The following is a 17691-nucleotide window of genomic DNA, read 5'->3' on the forward strand; positions in this document are numbered from 1 at the left end:
TCTTCTAAGGAGCAAAGAATGGTCTAATTGCTAAAGAGGCTGGGGCTGGCATTTAGAAACCACAGCTGGTTTTGTGCTGCTGGTCTAACCACAAGAATTAGCAGTGGGTTCCTGTTTTTCACTGTTGCTGAACAGGAAAGCTCTGATTTGTGTGGCTGCCCACAGAAGGGGAGAAATGAAACAGCCTGGAGCTTAGCATTGAATGAATACAGCATGTGTCATTTTATGGGTGACTGGTATTGTGATACAGCATCTTTTAAGACCTATAGAAATCCTGTCTTGTAGTCGCTACTGAAAATAAATAACCAGAAAAGAAATGTGTGGTTGATAAGTTACTATGGGATGCAGCGTAATGCAGAGCACTGTAGTTATAGTGCTGGCTAATAAAGGAGTGTTTGTTTGGAATATTTTACGAAGCTTGGTTTCTATAGTAACAATCATCGTGAACGCTTTAAACTTCAGAAACAACATCTGCCTGATGACTGATCTCAGATCTCAGCCATTGTTTAAGTAAATAAGATCCTGCTGCTTCTGCTTGTTGTATTAGCCTGTGACATCTGATATGGGATATTTATTTCTTTGGAAAGAACACTGTAGGACTGGAAAGGTGTGGTGAAGGGGCAGGGAAATGGGAGGGAAGAGGAATTAGAAATAAGGATGAAATGCACAGTTTTCCTCAGTGGCCTGATGTTAGTCACTGAGAAAATACGTTAGAGCTCACATACAGCAAAAAGTAAATGTTTCATTCTTTTGAAAGAAGAACAGGTCAAGCATTCCTGTTTTAGTCTTGGTAGTACTCTTACTAAATCCTGCATACAAATCTAAGGGAATATAAATCATTTGGTTAGAAATAATAATAAAAAAAAAGATTGTAGATAGAGTATTTATCTTCATGGAATACACAAATTTGAAGCAAACTTCAATGGAAAGTTCCAAAAAAAGTGAGATTTCTTTCAAGGAAAAAGCAAACAAAAAAAGGTCAATTTGCTCTTAAAAAGATATGCGTTGAGGAAAAAAGATGTTTCAAGTATTGTTATTGGGAATTGTGAAGTTTTACAACGTAAACTTTAAGACTCAAACATTTTCTGAAAAGAAAATAACAAGATTTTCTGTACTTCTATATAATAAGTGTAGGAACTATAGAATGCAATGTGAATAATGTTTTTGGTGGTGGTGACTGTATACTAATAAAAATATAAAATAAAGAGAAGTTCCCTGCTGTACCATAGGAAATATAAGTAGAACAGAACTACCAGCAGAACTGCACTGTGGGAGCATAATCGAGCTTTTTATTTTCAGTTCGCAGTGCTCAAGGGACTCAGCATGCTCAGAATGTGGTACTTTCTGAATGAAAGGAAAAAAAAGGGACACTTTCCATGTAAGTCAGGAAAATAATTCAAGATCCAGGAAATCCTAGTTCAGCAAATCCTTTATGTTTTGCTGGTTTGCTAAAAAATCAACAGATCTTGTAATATTTTAAAGGAAGAATATTTTTCTTATTTCTTATTTTAAAAAAACAACTTAAAAAGTATTCCATATTTTTATGCTAAACCAACACGGATAATGGACATAAACAGTTTCTTTCATGCGAGTAATCCTGTTTGTTTTAACACGACAGCTTCATGAAGCACTAATTCTCATGTGCCTAATTATTTGTCAGCTTCATTCTTGGAGGCAAATTTTCTTTTCCTGTGCTTTTTCTGTGAAGTTTCTATTGTGTTTGTGACCACTGTAAGTGTTAACAACCTTGATGGGGACCAATCTTGGAAAGTAACATTGTGATGATACCTAAGTTCGTTTGCAGGATTTTTCAACAAAACGATTAAGAGAATCATAGAATGGCCTGGTTGATAAGGACCATCATGATCATCTAGTTTCAACCCCCCTGCTGTGTCATAATGTACTGCTGGATTTGTAGTTTATATAAATCGGCATAGTTCTGATATTATTTCTGTGTTGTACTGATTTAGGCAGCTGATGATTATTTCATAGATGTTTAAAATTTTATTATATATTATATTATTTAAAATTCCTAAGAGCAAAATGCGTTCCCTCTTGTTCCATCATATGCCTTTTCCTTGGGGTAAAAACGTCTGATTGTTTATTCTTCCTGCTGCTGAAGCAGCTATGATCTGATCCCCGATGTCATGCTGCACATGGTCACTAGCATGAAAACTTTTCTGTACTTACAGATCTTAAATGGTAGGTAATTTGTTTCAGAATGTTTTTGGCTATGGTGTCTGCATTTTATAGCTGTCCTTGGACCATGGCAAGGACAATCAAAAGAAAAGTTACATCACGCTTTCAGACATTCCGTTTGTGCCTATTTGTGTTTGGGAGGCTGTGATCTGTGTAAGTTGTCACGATAGAAAGTCATTTGTTATGCTGGTACTATTAGCATTTTTTTTCTTGCTTTACGAATATTGCCAAGTTTGCACTTTAATCCTCTCTGCTGACAGCTAGCTTTCGCAGTGTGTCTTGATTTAGTTCTTTTTTATTATGATGATGATTCCAAGGATAAATGTTTTACTTTATCATTCGCTAGGCATCCTGCATGTGGCCAGAAGGTTACGAAAGAGCCTTAAAAGACACTGCTGAAGAAAAGTTCACTAGAAGTGTGTTTTAGATGACATATGGTGTACTATATTTTTTTTGCAAGAAATGCAAAATATAGTTTAATTATACTTGCCTTTTCTAACCCCTGAAGTCTGGCATAGATGTCCTAAATAACAATTAAACCATATCTTTAATTATTCTGTGGTGCTGCACAGCTTCAGGAATGAGATCCCTGTGATCAGGAGAAATGCCACCAGTCAAAACTTCTCGATTCCCTCCTACAGTCACTGCAGAAAGGACAGATTGAGTTTTTTTAAGGCCTGCTCTGAGCAAAGCATAGCCCAAGTTTTTCCACCTCATGGACATTTCTAAAATGTTGACATTAGGTTGCTTTTGGTTCCAAAGAAAGTAGTCAGTGTTGTGCTCAGCATTTCCTTGATGCCCATCACAGCAGACTCTCTTGTCAGCCTGAACATTAGGCCTTCATCCTTCATCTATTCCACCCTTTAAGAACAGGCGTGGCTCTGGAGGGGACCATGTTCACATTTTGCAGGCAATCAGTGGTGAAGTAACCACTCTCATACATAGCAGTGACAATCTGGTTTTAGTTTATCATCTCAGATTTCAGTGGTGGGCTGTCAGTGATTTGTCACCAGTGAAAACGTGAATTTTTGTCGGCATGAGCCTTTAAGGTTGAACTGTAAAGGAGTAATGAAATTCTCCACTTCTTGTTTCTGATCCCTGGAGACCCAACAAATATACCCATCTGGAAAACAAATACCCATTAGCATCACTTCACTGCACAGCACCACTTTGACTTACTGAATTTGAAATGGCAGCAGGAAGAGTTTACAGGAAAGTACCTGAGGACGCTCAAAGCTTTGTATATGCCACAGACACAGGGTCTCAGTTGCTTTTCCCAGCAGAATCTTGCTGGCTGCTGCCAAGATAAATTTCTTTCTCTTTCTGGACATTAGCACTGCCAAGCTTTAATCAGACTCAGACAGCTTAATAGGAGAATGTTCTGGAGGCTCTTGGGGATTCCTCTGGCAGTAATCCAGCACAACTGCTTCACACACCATCCACTGGAAGTTCCATCCAATATTTTGCAGGTTAACCTGAAGTTACTCATATTAGTAGGCAAGACGTAATGGTAAAATAAACTCCAGTTTATTTAACAGTAGGCAGACAGGACATGGCATATGCAGACAGAAAATGAGCGTGCCTTATGGCCACTTGGTATTTTGATTTAAGCTCAGTATCTTGTGTTCTCTCCAGTCGTGAAACTCGAGTTCACACAAGTCTCCAAATTCAGAATTACCACCCCGAGGCAGCTGAGCAGGAGTTTGTGCTGGAAACCCTACTGGAAATAAATGCATCTGCAGGTGTTCCTTGTGGCTTCAACTTTAATCAGAATGTCAATTCATAATTCTCTTGCTAATGAAATGCTGTCTGACATAACATTAGTTTGTGAAATTATGTCCTCTATTAGGTGAGCAGAGACAGAGTAACTTTGTTCCAAAATAAATACACACCTGTTTTGCAAATATGGTTCATATAGTAGAAATACAGCTCTTCTGAGCATAAACAATTTCAAATTGATATATAAATTCAATGTCTGTACATGACCTTTGATAAGCAGCAGCCATGTTCTAATCAGAAAAGACTGCAAAAAAGAATGCAGCCCATTGTTATGTATTGGTACAGTTGTGACAGGGAAGTAAAACAATAAACTGAGGGATAACAATGTATTTCTATCACTGCTGCCGTAATCACAGCTTGGTAAATCACACTGTGTTCTTTTTAATTCCCACTGTTTTTCTTATGGAAATTAATGTACCAATGTATCTGAGATTTCGATGGCTTTTTTTGAAGTAAGGAAATTAACTGAGATTTATAGTCTGCTAAAGGAGTGGGGCAAAATTAGTTTGTTTAAAAAAAAAAAAGTTTAATAAATGTTGGCTTGATTTTGTTCAGGTCCCATTATACTGTCCATCAGCCTGATGTTCTGAGCTCCATTAGCTGCTATAGAAGTGTTCAGAGGCTGAATGGAGCTGGTAGACTCCTCCTAGGAAATGAGCACTGGCTGGGTGACTCCATTGCAGATGAAACGCAGTTGCCTCAAGTCTCCTTCAGTATAGGCCAAAGAATTTTAAGATAGTCTTTAGATGCTCTGCAGCTTTTACTGCTGTGGGTAAAGTGGATGTGTACCTCACCTGGGCTGCTGAGACCTCATTAGCTGAAGTTATAAATCACTGAGAGATCCTCAGGCAAAAGGAGATGCAGTGTAGAAGTGCAGAGCCTTGATGACTCTCAGGCTCTGGGACATTTCAGCAGGTCAAGCTGAAGTAAGGCTTTCCACTCACTAATTGTGAGAGGAACTCTTTGGCGTGGATTAAGTGAAAATCTTTAGCGAATGAAATAATTTCAGTAAAACCCCGGGGTCGTATGAAGAACTGGTGCTTCCTGTGACAGCTGCAAAAAGATGTTCATAACTCTGGCCTTGCTGATTTATTCAGTTGCATAATTTCCTAAAATGTATTTCTGTGGACATATAAAGGATGTTTGGTGAAAGCTTTTTTTTTCTTTATTTTTTTTTCCAGTTGCCATGTCATTAAGGCTAATTAATTGTAGTGATAGAACAAGAACTAACCACATAAAACAGTGCGGGTTAGATAAAGATGCACAGAATAAATTCTTTACTCAGAGGATGGTGAGGCCATGGCACAGCTGCCCAGAGATGCTGTGGGTGCCCCATCCCTGGAGGTGTGCTACATCAGGTTAGGTGAGGCTGTTGGCGAGCTGGTCTCATGGAAATTATCCCTGCTCATGACAGAGGGCTTGGAACTACCTGGTTTTTGAGATCCCTTCCAGGGAACATTTGGAGTTTCTCCAGAAAAATGTCCCAAGCAAATGACATCAGTGAAATTCTGTGAGTTTGAGAAGATGATATTCTTTCTCTCTTCTACACTGTTTAAATGTCAGCCTTTTTTTCACTAAAAGTGGTCGGAATTATCACAACATTTTACTCTCTATCCTTAGCTATTGGTTAGATCACCTCAAGCAAGTATTTACAAATTACTAAGTAGGAAAACCAGCCGTCAAGCTTAGCTTATGTGAAACTCACCTGATTAATTCTGTTTTAATAATATGATTAAAAACTAACTTTAAATCAGCATCATTTATAACTAAAACAAGAAGAATAAGTCAAGTTCTTTTTTAAGTACAAGAGATGAAGTTTTATTTATAGTGAATTCTCATAAGTAGAACTAAAACCTTTCTAGCTAGGAAACATTAAAGTGATTAATGCATAACTGTTTGCATTTTAATACTTGATTTATATATCAGATCTGTATTTGTGCACATTGTCAAACCTTATTCTGTTCTTGTCAAAATACTTATTACTGCTGACAGGTGTAAGATGCTCACATTAATCCTTAATTCCTTGATTCAATTTTCTAATTGCTTTTTTGGCATGAAATCGGAGCCATTTAGTCTTACGTGATCTATTTGTCTTATGGTATAATAATGCACTTTTAAAAATTGGATGCACCTAACTTAGAATGCTGAACAGAAAAATATATATATATATATATTACTTTATACTGAAAATCTGAAGTTCTGTAGCTCTTCTGCAAAAACCAGTTCTTGGAATACAGACAGAACTAAAACCCTTTACACTTTTTATAGGTTAAGAAGTATTTTCATTGATGTATAGATGAAAATCAGTGCTAAATTGTTGGTGCATTTTGTCCAAAGAGGTTCCAAACCATTATGGTTGACCCATGAACATCGCCTAAGTCATTGTTGTCTTCTGCTCTTCTCACCTCTTCATGCTGCATTGTTGCTGCTCCTGCCAACTACAAATGTCAGAATGCATTTCCCATCTTTTCTTGGGCTGCATGCCTGAAACTGCTCACCTGAGTTATTCCTAAACATAATGCAAGGTTTGATAGGTTTTCAATATTTAAAAATAAGCTTGTTTTGTTTATTGTTGTAACCAAGCAGGTGTGCTAGCTTACAATAAATGAATATTTTTAATACAATCATAGATATTTTTCTGCCAGTAACAGTGGTACTATTATCTGCCCTTTGTACTGAGGAAAAAACCTCAGTCTGAATTTATTCCTGATAGAAACGGATCAGAGGTGAGCCAAGAATCTTCCCAAAGTTTGCCAGTTTCTCACGTGCTCAGGCAGATAGGCGTCAGCTAGGTTTTCTAAAACAAATCTGAAGAGTGGAGAACCTTTTCTTTGACCAAATGTAGAACCCCAGGAAGACTTCTGATATTTGGTTTCTGTAACTGAACTATTCGAATTTATTATTAACTCTGCTTTATTCCCTGCCATCTTCTTCTTTTTTTTTTTTTTTTATCTACATGCACTGACTTAGTCTTCTTTTGTCACTATCAATGATAATATTTACTCTTTCACCGTTTTATCCCTTTCTGGTTTTCTTCCCCTTCCCACCCAATGTATCTCTTCCTGTCAGTGTGTAAGAAAGGGGGTAGGAGATCGAAGAGCTGTTTAATAAGAAAAGTTTGTTTATTTTGCATTCCACTGATAAAATTTTATTAACTCTGTGATTGTCATTTGTGCTTTCTGGCAGAAACGTAAGTTACTTCTTTCTGAGTCAGGGAAAAAAATAATAGTAATTCTAATAAGTAAATCATAGCAGCTAAGTGCTTTGGGCAAGCAAACGTGTGCTTATCTCTTCCAAAAACAAACAAACAAACAAACAAAAACCCTGTGAAAAAGGCATGGTAAATGGCACATTTCAGAGTACATGTTATGTCACCAGGAAATAAGTTTGATTCATGGTTATGTATTTATCTTTAAACAACAGACAAACCTTGGGGTTTCTGAACTATTATCATTTGCTCCATGCTTTTGTGGCTTTGTGCTAGCAAATCTGAATGATATGAGGTAAGATAATGCATCAGTTTTTTCAGTCATTACATTCTGTAGAGGATCCTCATTTATAAGCACAAATAGAAAATTCCTAATGCATTTGATTTTTTGGACAAGCCCCTCTGAAAAATATTTATCTGAAAATTTCTTCTGATTCTGTTTTGAAAGGTATTAGTAAAAGCTTCAAACAGAAAAGGACAAGACCTGTTAATGAAAGGTTTTATAATGCAGAGCAATAGAAAAATGTCATGATTTTGATTTATAATCCAGCAATTATTCATCAAATGAAAAGACTGTGGTAATTTTTATTTTTCCTTTCAGTGATGTGTTTGCATATATTGTGCTCCAAAATACAATTTCAAATGAAGATTTCAGTTGTCTGCCTTTTTAGATAGAATAGGATTGGAAGAGACCTTCAAAGATCATCCAGTCCAACTGCCCAAGCCCGCCAGCGTGAACCAAAAACTGAAGCACATTGATGATGGCACAATCCAAATGCCCCTTAGACACTGGCAGGTGTAAATAGAAAGGAACCATGTTATTTTACTTGACTTTGTAACAAATCAGAAGAGATGACTTAAAAGCTCCATTACTTGCACTAGTAATGCTAATTATTTTAATAGCATATGCTCTCTAAGGATGAAGAGCCATGGCAAGTTGAAGTGGAAAGTGCAGGGCCTCAATGAGAGATACTTAACTGGCAGAGAGCTGCATTCCTATGTGAACGGCTGGGAGCAGGGAACTGGGGGGAAGAACTGGAGTTATGGGCACAAACTTAGGTGCTGGGGGGGGTATGACATGAGTGTATGGCAGCTGGGAGCCTAATATTCTGACAAGTGAGAGTGCAGGAAGTAGAAGTGAATGAAAGTGTGGAATAGTGGGGAAAAATAGGCAGAGTTTTGCATCAGGTCAGGTTGCTGTTAGTGCTGGTATGTTATATATTATTACCCTGTGCCTATGTTTGTCTGATTAGATTTAAACAGCCCAGGGCACAGAGTAGCTGCTAATCTGAATGACCCTTTCCTATATTAAATTCTGTGATCAGAAGAAATTACCATTATTGTTATATTTTCTTTACGTTGCCATTCAACATATGCAAGTCAAACCTTAAGAATAAAACTTTGCCACACTATTTCTTTTCCAGTAATCCACTGAGACTGCTGTTGTTTGTGCAGTCAATGCTGCTAGTATATTAGTATGGTTCTCTTCACCCATTTTATACGGTAATTTTGGAATATTATCATATAGCGCTTGTTTAGACGTTTTGCTTGTCATAAGTCAATGTAAATTAACATATACACTCCAGCTTACACAACCTCAGAGTCTGTTCTTGTCCTCTGATGCTGTGGCCAGCATGAGACCACTGAGTTACAGAAAACTACATGAGATTATTAGATGTGACAGATCCAATCCTCTCAGTTTAACTACATTTCTTTATGCTGTTTTTTAAAGCGATTGTTGTTAGCTGAAACTCCTGGCATTTTATTTTTCGTGTGTCATCATTTGCTAAGGTGTTTATGAATAATAGGTTGTCGTTCACCCTGTGTTGGTAATTTTAAATTAGATGGCACTATTCACCCAAGTTATCTTAGTGCTGTTGCCTTGAATGGCATTTTTGTAGGTTCATTTAAATATGACCAAGTAGTAAAATTAAGTATATTTATCTATTGCTCAATTTATTGCAGTATTCTCTATTTCCTTATCTCTGCTGAGCAGTAATAAATGTTGGTTACTTGGAGGTAGAAGAATGGAAAATAATTTCTTCCAATGATGGAAGCGCCTTTGTTTTCTTTCTATCTAGTACTTCACAGTGTATTTAACTTGGCTAGACTCTCATTCTTCTTAGGATATTTGAATCAGTTGACATTTATATATATACTTTGCATTTTGCATGTAAATGGAAAGTTTTATGGCTTTGAATTTTGAATGAAAACATCAAACTGGTATTTTGCTTTGGAACATGACAGACATTCTAAAAATGTACAAACCAGAACAGAAACAAACGCTTATGCTGATTTTGACCTAATGTTTTCACAAATATCTTTAGCGGTTGACTAAACATTTAAGCTCTCAAAAGTGAAATGCCTATCTGTTAGCAAGCACAAAATACAGAATGGTGTAAATATGGAAACATAATAAATTGTGGTATTAGGAACTTACCATTCCATTGCTTTGTAGGCTGCTCTGCTTCCTTCTAGATCCCATGTCTTGGAAAGTTGGGAGCAAGATGGTAGTAACCATTTATTCAAAAGCTAACTGTAAATTAGAAGATCTGTGTAGTTAATGAAAGAGAAATGCTTAGTAACAGCAGATACCTCCTGCCAGGATAAGCACTGTTATCCTAGTTTTGTATGAGACAAAGTAAGGTGATAATTGAGCAACCAACATTTGAAGGGAGTTTCTGAGTTTATCTAAACAAGTAACACTGCACCTGTTTTGTCTATGTTTAGAAAATAAAAATTTAAAAAATATTTAAAAAAAAAGGATGTGCCTCAAGGAAACTGTTTGTTTACCTGGACAGATTCAGAGAAGACAGACTTATAGGTCTGGGAAATTTATGAATGATCTCTCTCTCTACAGTACATACATATGTACATATATATATACATATATATATATTTTTCTTATTTAATGGTTTTGACATTGGAAGATGGTTAGGTAGTAGCTGGCTATAGAAACACAATTCTTTCAGGCAGGTACTTCTTACAGAATGGGAAATTCTAGTATTCTCAGATACTGTTGTGTGTTTCAAAAATGTTTTGCCATTTTCTAAGCTTAAGAAGTTGAAATTGCTACATCTAGTCAGGTATAAAATGAGAAGAGCAATTTTGCTGCCTTTATGATCATTTCATTTTTTCAGTTTGATTAGATTTGCAGTGTGGGCTGTTAAAGCCCATTTTTCAGTCAATTAATACAAGTAGGACAATCTGCTTAAAAGCAAAGAGCTAACCGGGGAAGAAATATCTTCATACTGTTACAGTGAACCTTAAAATAAAGAAGTACAAATGGAAATATAACAGAAGTCTCTATCAGGTGTTACACGAGTCCCTTCCTTTTCCAGGGTGCTCCCAAACCAATTGCCATCGAGCCGTGTTCAGGAAACAAAGCTGCTGTCCTCACAGTATTTTTATGCCTGCCAAGAGGATCATCAGGAGTCCCACCCCCGGGTCAGTCAGGTAAGGCTTGTGCTGGTGGGCATTACCTCCGTCCTCCTGCAATGCAGTCTGTGTGGACAACTGCTCACATACGAAATAACGTACAATATATGAATGCAAGGAGCTGTTCAGTCAAGGTGTCACTGTTTAATGAGGAATTTTTATCTGGAATTTTGATGTGATATCTAATATAAGAAGCCTAGTGGCAATCTAGGCTGGTGTGCATACATATATTTCAGGAAGCGTAGAAGCATGCTACTGCATACCAGGTGGGTGTTTTTTTTTTTTGCAGGACAGAACATTTTCATGTGTGACCACTTCTACAGTCTCAGTTCATTTGCTGTAAATGATTCTGGAAAGGGAACACCAGTGATTATTCTCTCATGATTTTATGTTGAGTGCACTACATAAGTTTCTTTGCACCAAGAGAAATAAATGCCAACGCTATGCTGTTTGGGATTCAATGAAAATGTTAACATTTACTAGAATGCCTGTTAAATGAATCCTGGGATTTTGTGAGTGAATCTGCCTGCTTTATTAGGAACGTGTCCACAGTGGAAATAATCCTGGTTTATTTTAAAACAGCATTTGCATTACCTGGAAGTACTTGTCATGGTGATCTGTCTTATCTGATCTCTGTTAGACTGCTGTACAAAACCATTACAGCCACACCTCCTAAGCAGGAGGAACCTACATACGATTTTTAGATCTTTTAAATACTGCCTACAATGATGTGATACAAAATGGAAATGATAACAAAGTTCAGACAGTAGTCTGGCACTGCAGAGATGAGCACTTTGCTATTTCAGAATTCATTGGAGGGTTCGCCAACTTTGCAACTAATGATATGCTGCATGGTATGGACCAAAAATACTCCTTCAAGCCAGAAAATATGCTTTAAGGATAGCTTCTATTATTAAGAGCCAAAAAGAGATCATCTTAACCTTTAAAATCCATTTAAGAGATTAAAAAGTACTGAGTAATGATGATGAGGGCAAACTCAGTTGACTTCTGTTTGAAATAAGCTCAGCTGTCTTCTCTTTTGTGCTTTATGATCCTCTGTTATTTTGTTTGGTTGTGTTTGCTTGTTTGTTTTCTTCCTGAGTTCTGAGATGAGGATTTTGTTCTTAAAATGCAGTTTGTGGCTTGGAATTTCTGTATGTGCTAGGAAAACAAATGTTACTGATACTTTGTGAAATGCATTGCCTGGAAAAAGTATATAAATTTAACTGCTCTGAAAACAGCAATGAAAGAGGAAGGATATTTAAAGTATTCTCTATTCATGTTTTAAGGAAATGAAAACAAAACAAAGGTGTTTATGGTCTGACAAGGAAAAACAAAACATAATGAAAGAAATTAAAACTAATTGTTGAACTGGAGCTTACGATGTTCTTTTGTTGTTGTTTGTTTTCGATTTGTCTGTGTGCTCTTCTGCAGTAAAATGTGCTTAACTAGTTGCTTCGTCATCAGTTTCTACTCACTATTTAAATCTTTTAAGAAGTAATTGCTGATCTTTGCTGCATATGAAATACAGTGCAAATAGGCATTTCAAACCTGTAGTTGAGTTCAACAATGCAACAGATGTGTCATTTCAGTCTCTCAATGTGAAAGAACATACCTCTTTGTATATAAATTGTCTTCCTCTATTTTATTACTTACTTTCAATCAGCTTTGTAGTACATATTTAAATCCTTTTCCTCCGTTGCTCATTATGACACTTTATTATTTAGAAACATCTGACTTTTTTTAGTCCCCATCTGCAACTCCCACTTTGTTCAGGGTCAAAAGCGAATAGGAGTGCTTGAGATGTGCAGCCATGCTGATTCAACCATTAGATTATATCAGACTATATTGCTATAATAATTTTTCCTAAGTGTAATGAATTTTGGTACTCGTGAACTGCCTTCACTGTACGTAACCATGCATAGTCTGGCAGAAGCTATTATGCAAGTTTGTTGGCATCCCTGTAACTCCACTAATCCACTTCGTTCCTGTCCTGCAGCACTACCTGCTGCTTCTTTCCTGGACTTTCAGGGAGCAGATGCTGTGAACTGTGCCAAGTCATTTGAAATGATGTAGAAGTTTTGTATAGCAGACATATGTTTGCTGTGCAGTTGGTTTCCCTTATGACCCAAGCTAGGTTAAAACAATGATATTTAGGTGGATGTAAGTAATATATTCAGCAATTATGTCTTGCCAGGTAATTTTAGAATCATCCATTACTTGCATATAATCATTTTCATGCTCATTGGGATCATTCTAGGATAAAACGGGCAATGTGTCAAACATTTGTTTAAATGATACGTCAAAGATACTGATTTTTAGTTCACAGTGAGAGACTGTGGGTTTTGTTTCTTGTGGGTGTATGTCTGAAATACGAGAGACTACCTGTATTGCTGTGCATCATGTTTTCTTCAAAATGAAGAACGCTGATATTTTCATTAATAACTAAGCTGTTCTGTAATGGAGTTATTAGGGCTGTACTTATATGTTTTTAATAACCTGCTGCGCTCAAAAGTGGGTTTTATTTGTTTCCCATGTTGATATTAGTAAACAGTGTGCTTAAATAGTCTCCCTGAATGTTTAAAAAAATAATAATAATTCCAATGTAAAGGTTACTGTTTCTACAGCATATGTTCTATACTTCACCTTTATCAGCAGCTGGAAGAAAACTTGAAACTACAGATGGTAGGCTTTGGCCAAAGGCTATGCATGGCAAAAGCTTCTCTAGGAGGACCATATGTCCCATTGGAGACCTGAGTGTTCTCTACGTCCTGCAGAAAATGTTCAGAACTTTACAGAAAGAGGCTTTTGATGTTTAGTTCTATGAGCATACAAAACATGGCTAAGTTGATGTAATTAAAATGTTTAACATTAGTTAAAGAGTAGAAAATGGTTTTAAATAAAATTTTCTTGGATTAAAATAGAAATTACTGAATTATAAATTAGAATAATCAGCATAAAACATAAAGGAATGTTAGTGATGAAAAAACATCTTCTGTGGCTAGACTGATAGAACATGATTGCTCATTTTTCTGTTGTCTCATTAGTTACATTGCACCTGAGTAATCAGGTCAGAATTTAGAGATCAGAGGAAATATGGATTCTTTATACAATCCCTGAGCATATTATTACATATGCATCACTGTAAAAAGCAACCATTGCAGTGAACATGTCCTGCAGGTTTTGTGATATGTTAGAAGGTAGAGGACATTTGTGCTTGCTTTTAGTGTCTGACCCCATGCTTTAAATAGCTTACTCACTACTTAATGTCAAGAGATCTAATAATGAGAGCAGCTGCAACCAGATCTGTAAAAAAAACTAAATTATGCATCTCAAAGAGTATTGAACAAAAGAGGCTAGACAAAAATATAGGAGGAACAAGAGGATAATATATAAATTGCTTACTGCAGAAAGAGGTGCCAATGAATTACCAGCAGTGGAAAGACCAAGAATAACTCCTTCAAGGTCTTAATACAACTCTGGTGATATATTGGGCAATGCAGAAAGAATAGCCTGGTAGTGTGATAAATTCTGCTAAAAGAACTGTGATCATGTCATCATTATTATTAAAGCCAGCTAAATCCCACACTTTGAGGTATCAAGGTACTGTACAAAAAGTTTATAGAACTCTATGATAAATGTTTGCATCATTCTCGGAGAAGGCCAGTAAGTGCTCTAAAGCACAAGGAGAAACAGGAAACTAGAGCATTTTAAAAACAAACAAACAAACAACAGAATCAAGGGATGCAATTCGTGAATTATTTACATGCTGATACATTACTTTCACAAAGCAAAATTTCCCTAGCAGGTAGAATTGACAGATTGTCCAGTAAAGGTGTGTTTTTCTATTAAGATAGCGAGCCAAGTGATGTTGAGATTGTATGTGTATGAGTGTCTCTCTCTATTAAGCCCCAAAGAACATCTAAATGACTATGACTAAGTCTAACTTTAGACATTAAAATATGACCTGCAAATTGAAATCAAAACCTAAATAAAATGTATTGGTTAATAGAGCAACTTCTGTGGAAATAACTTGTAGTGTAGATTGTGGAATGTGCATTTTGGAAGACTTCACGCAACATTCTATTGTATAGAAATGCTCATAGCAAGATTTTATATTCATTGGGTCTCTCCTACAGATCTATCTGAAAATTGCTCTCTGATATCTATGAATCAAAACAGAACTTCTGTCTGCATTGACTGTGGCATTCAATCCTACCCAATCAGCACACTACAGTAGGATCACAGAGTCAACAAAATTACCATGCCATCTGCCTTCGCTGCACTCACCATCTTAACAAATAATGACTTCATTAATTGTTCTACAAGACAATTAGCTCTGCATGAGGTTTTCAGTAATAAGGGTTTCTTAGTATTATTTCTAATTTTCCCTGATTAAAATTCCAAATTATTATACATATGAGACATATTAATATAAATATGAAATAACATGTTATAAAGTATTATTTTAATGATATTACTCAATTGTTCTGAGCCTTGGAAACAAAACTATATGTAATAGTTTTCATAGATTTATAGAATCATAGATACATGTGTATTGGAAACTTCTTTAAGACCATCAAGACCAACTGTTAACCCAGCACTACCAAGTCTACCAGTGAACCATATCCCTAAATATTACATCTATATATCTTTTAAATATCTCTTTGAGGATGGTAATTTCACAGTCCTTTCAGTGAATAAATTTTTCCTAGCACCCAACCTATACTTCTCTGGGGTCAACCTGAGGCCATTTCCTCTTGTCCTGTAGCTTGCTGCTTGGGAAAAGAGACTGAACCCTGACTCAAAACAACCTTCTTTGAGGCAGTTATAGAGAATGATAAAGTCTCCCCTGAGCCTCCTTTTTTTCTAGACTAGAAAGTCCTGAGAATATTGCATGCAGTGTTTTATAAGCACATTTGGATTGGTAACTACAAGTAAAAGGCAACAAGAAGGAGAATTGCTTAACCTAGCGGAGAGTTTGTATAAAAGGATTTTTTTTTCCCCCCGCTTCCTTCATTGAGAAGTAAGACTTCCAGTTTTTTTGTGTGCATGTGTATGTATATACGTATGTAATATATATATAGGGCTCTCATGTGAAGAAAGACCATGAATAATAGACACCAGGAGAAGAAAACTGGAGATGGGAAGAAAAAGGAAGATATTCATAGCTGGTAGGTTATTTAGACTCTGAAATATAATACTACTAGAGGGAAAGAAAAATTGTGAAAAGGATATGTCTAAAGAAAACAAAGCATGGCTGTGCTTTCTCTTTTTCTTCAGCCTATTAGTCCCATCAAAGCATTACCAGAGCACCCTACATGTGTACATGTTTTTCTGCATCATTCTGCTCTTTGTTCTATACCAGACTGCCTCTATAGAGTGTCATCTCATTATTTGTAGTTTTGGAGACAGATTTTTAGCTTGTTTTCTGTGTGTTATTGATGGAATGGATGTATTTAAAATGCTTTCATATTTATAATCTAACAATACTATTTAGATAGGATAAAGTGATAGGTAAATAGGGAAAGCATTATAAAAGCATTGAGTAAAACTGTATTCATCGTAACACCCACCAGAAGGGGAGGAAAAAAACAGGATAACAAGATTTCTGCTATGAAATATTGAAAGAAAAAAAATTGTTTCTATTTATCTGCTCCAAAGTGATGATATGCAGCTGGGAATGAGCCAAACTATGTATTACAGCACATCACCATAGACGCCTACAACTTGTGTTAAAATTCAGGACTTGGTGAGTCAGGCATTTTGTCTGGACCAAAACCCAAGCAGGGTTTCTATTGCCATATAATTCACCATTCCAATGGGAGAGGCACAAAAAACCACCTTGTCTCCAGAAAAACTATAGATCCATATTATAGAAATGCATGGAGAATCCATGGAGTGCCAAGTCACGTAGCTTAGCTTGTGGAAATATGATTGTATTTATTTGACCCCAAACTCTGCAGATAAGGTGGATTATTTTGAACTACTAAATATGAACAGATTTTTTTTTGAATGTTTACCTTATGAAACATAATTTTTTTTTTTTTTTTTGTTAACTTTCACCATCTAGACTGAAGATTGAGTTAAATCTCTCTGTGATATAAAGCATGACTAGAGTATTTCATGCAGAAATAAATTTTGGTAATTAAGTTGAGAGATGTTCTACCCTAGTAAACAATATGTTGCCAGTGAAATGTTCAAAAAACAGAGTTGAAATGTATGAGAAAATCAAAATGCTCTTTGAAAGAGATTGGTAACTGTAAGTAAGACTAATTGACTTACTGAAGAGTAACTTTCATTTTTAGATGGATGGGTGAGTTTGTCAAGTGATCTTGTCTCAAAAGAAGTAAAAAAGAGTTCATTCTTGTTAACTAGAGATGCTTGGCAAAACAACTCTTTAAGACTCAGTGAAACCTGCAGTCATCTATTCTGAAGCTTATTTTACAGAAGTTGCTTTCTTTTAAATAGTTATGCCTATTTTTGGCATGACTATTTTCTGCTTAATTTTGTTCTTCTGCAGTGCATCAAATGATGGAGCAGACTGTGTTTTTAGTATTGACACTGTGAAAAGAACACAGTGGTAAGTAGCAGATGGTGCTGATGATTACTTAAAAAAATATTTATGGCAATAGCAAAAACAAAGTAGATAATAAGACCCAGTGGCCAACCAGACAGCTTCACACCCTTGCCCAAAACCCAAAGCAATTATTTGCAACCTGCAGGGTAAAGTCTTCACCTAAAAAAAAACAAAACAAAACAAAACAAAAAAAAACATTGAGGTTCTTAGCATACTATGGTTTGTGAATGATGAGGTATGAAGTGAGTATTGATTTTGTCTGGTCTTATTGTTAAGAAGTTTAGGTGGATGTGTTATAAATTACTTTTTGCATCATTCTAGTCATAGAATCTTGATTCCTTTTTATTTCTGAAGTATTTATTTGAAAAGGGATGTAAGCAATTTAAAATGAAGAACGTACTGTATGATGTTAGCATTGTGTCACAAATCTTGGCCAAAGTAACTTATTGATTGGCTGATAAAAGCTTCATGCTATATAGCTATCAAA

The 17691-nt window shown here is 36.0% G+C and overlaps 1 protein-coding gene across 1 annotated transcript in view; it reads left to right on the forward strand.

Annotated features, from left to right (window-relative positions):
• ATRNL1 (attractin like 1) overlaps nt 1-17691 on the forward strand; it is a gene marked incomplete at both ends in the record, with an annotated part of 422440 nt that overhangs the window by 363355 nt on the left and 41394 nt on the right. Inside the window, one exon of the mRNA XM_079535698.1 lies at nt 10528-10642. Coding sequence (XP_079391824.1) covers nt 10528-10642 — 115 coding nt within the window. The remainder of the gene's footprint in view (nt 1-10527; nt 10643-17691) is intronic.

The sequence above is a fragment of the Tetrao urogallus genome, assembly GCF_951394365.1.
Source record: "Tetrao urogallus genome assembly, chromosome: 5".
NCBI lineage: Eukaryota > Metazoa > Chordata > Aves > Galliformes > Phasianidae > Tetrao > Tetrao urogallus.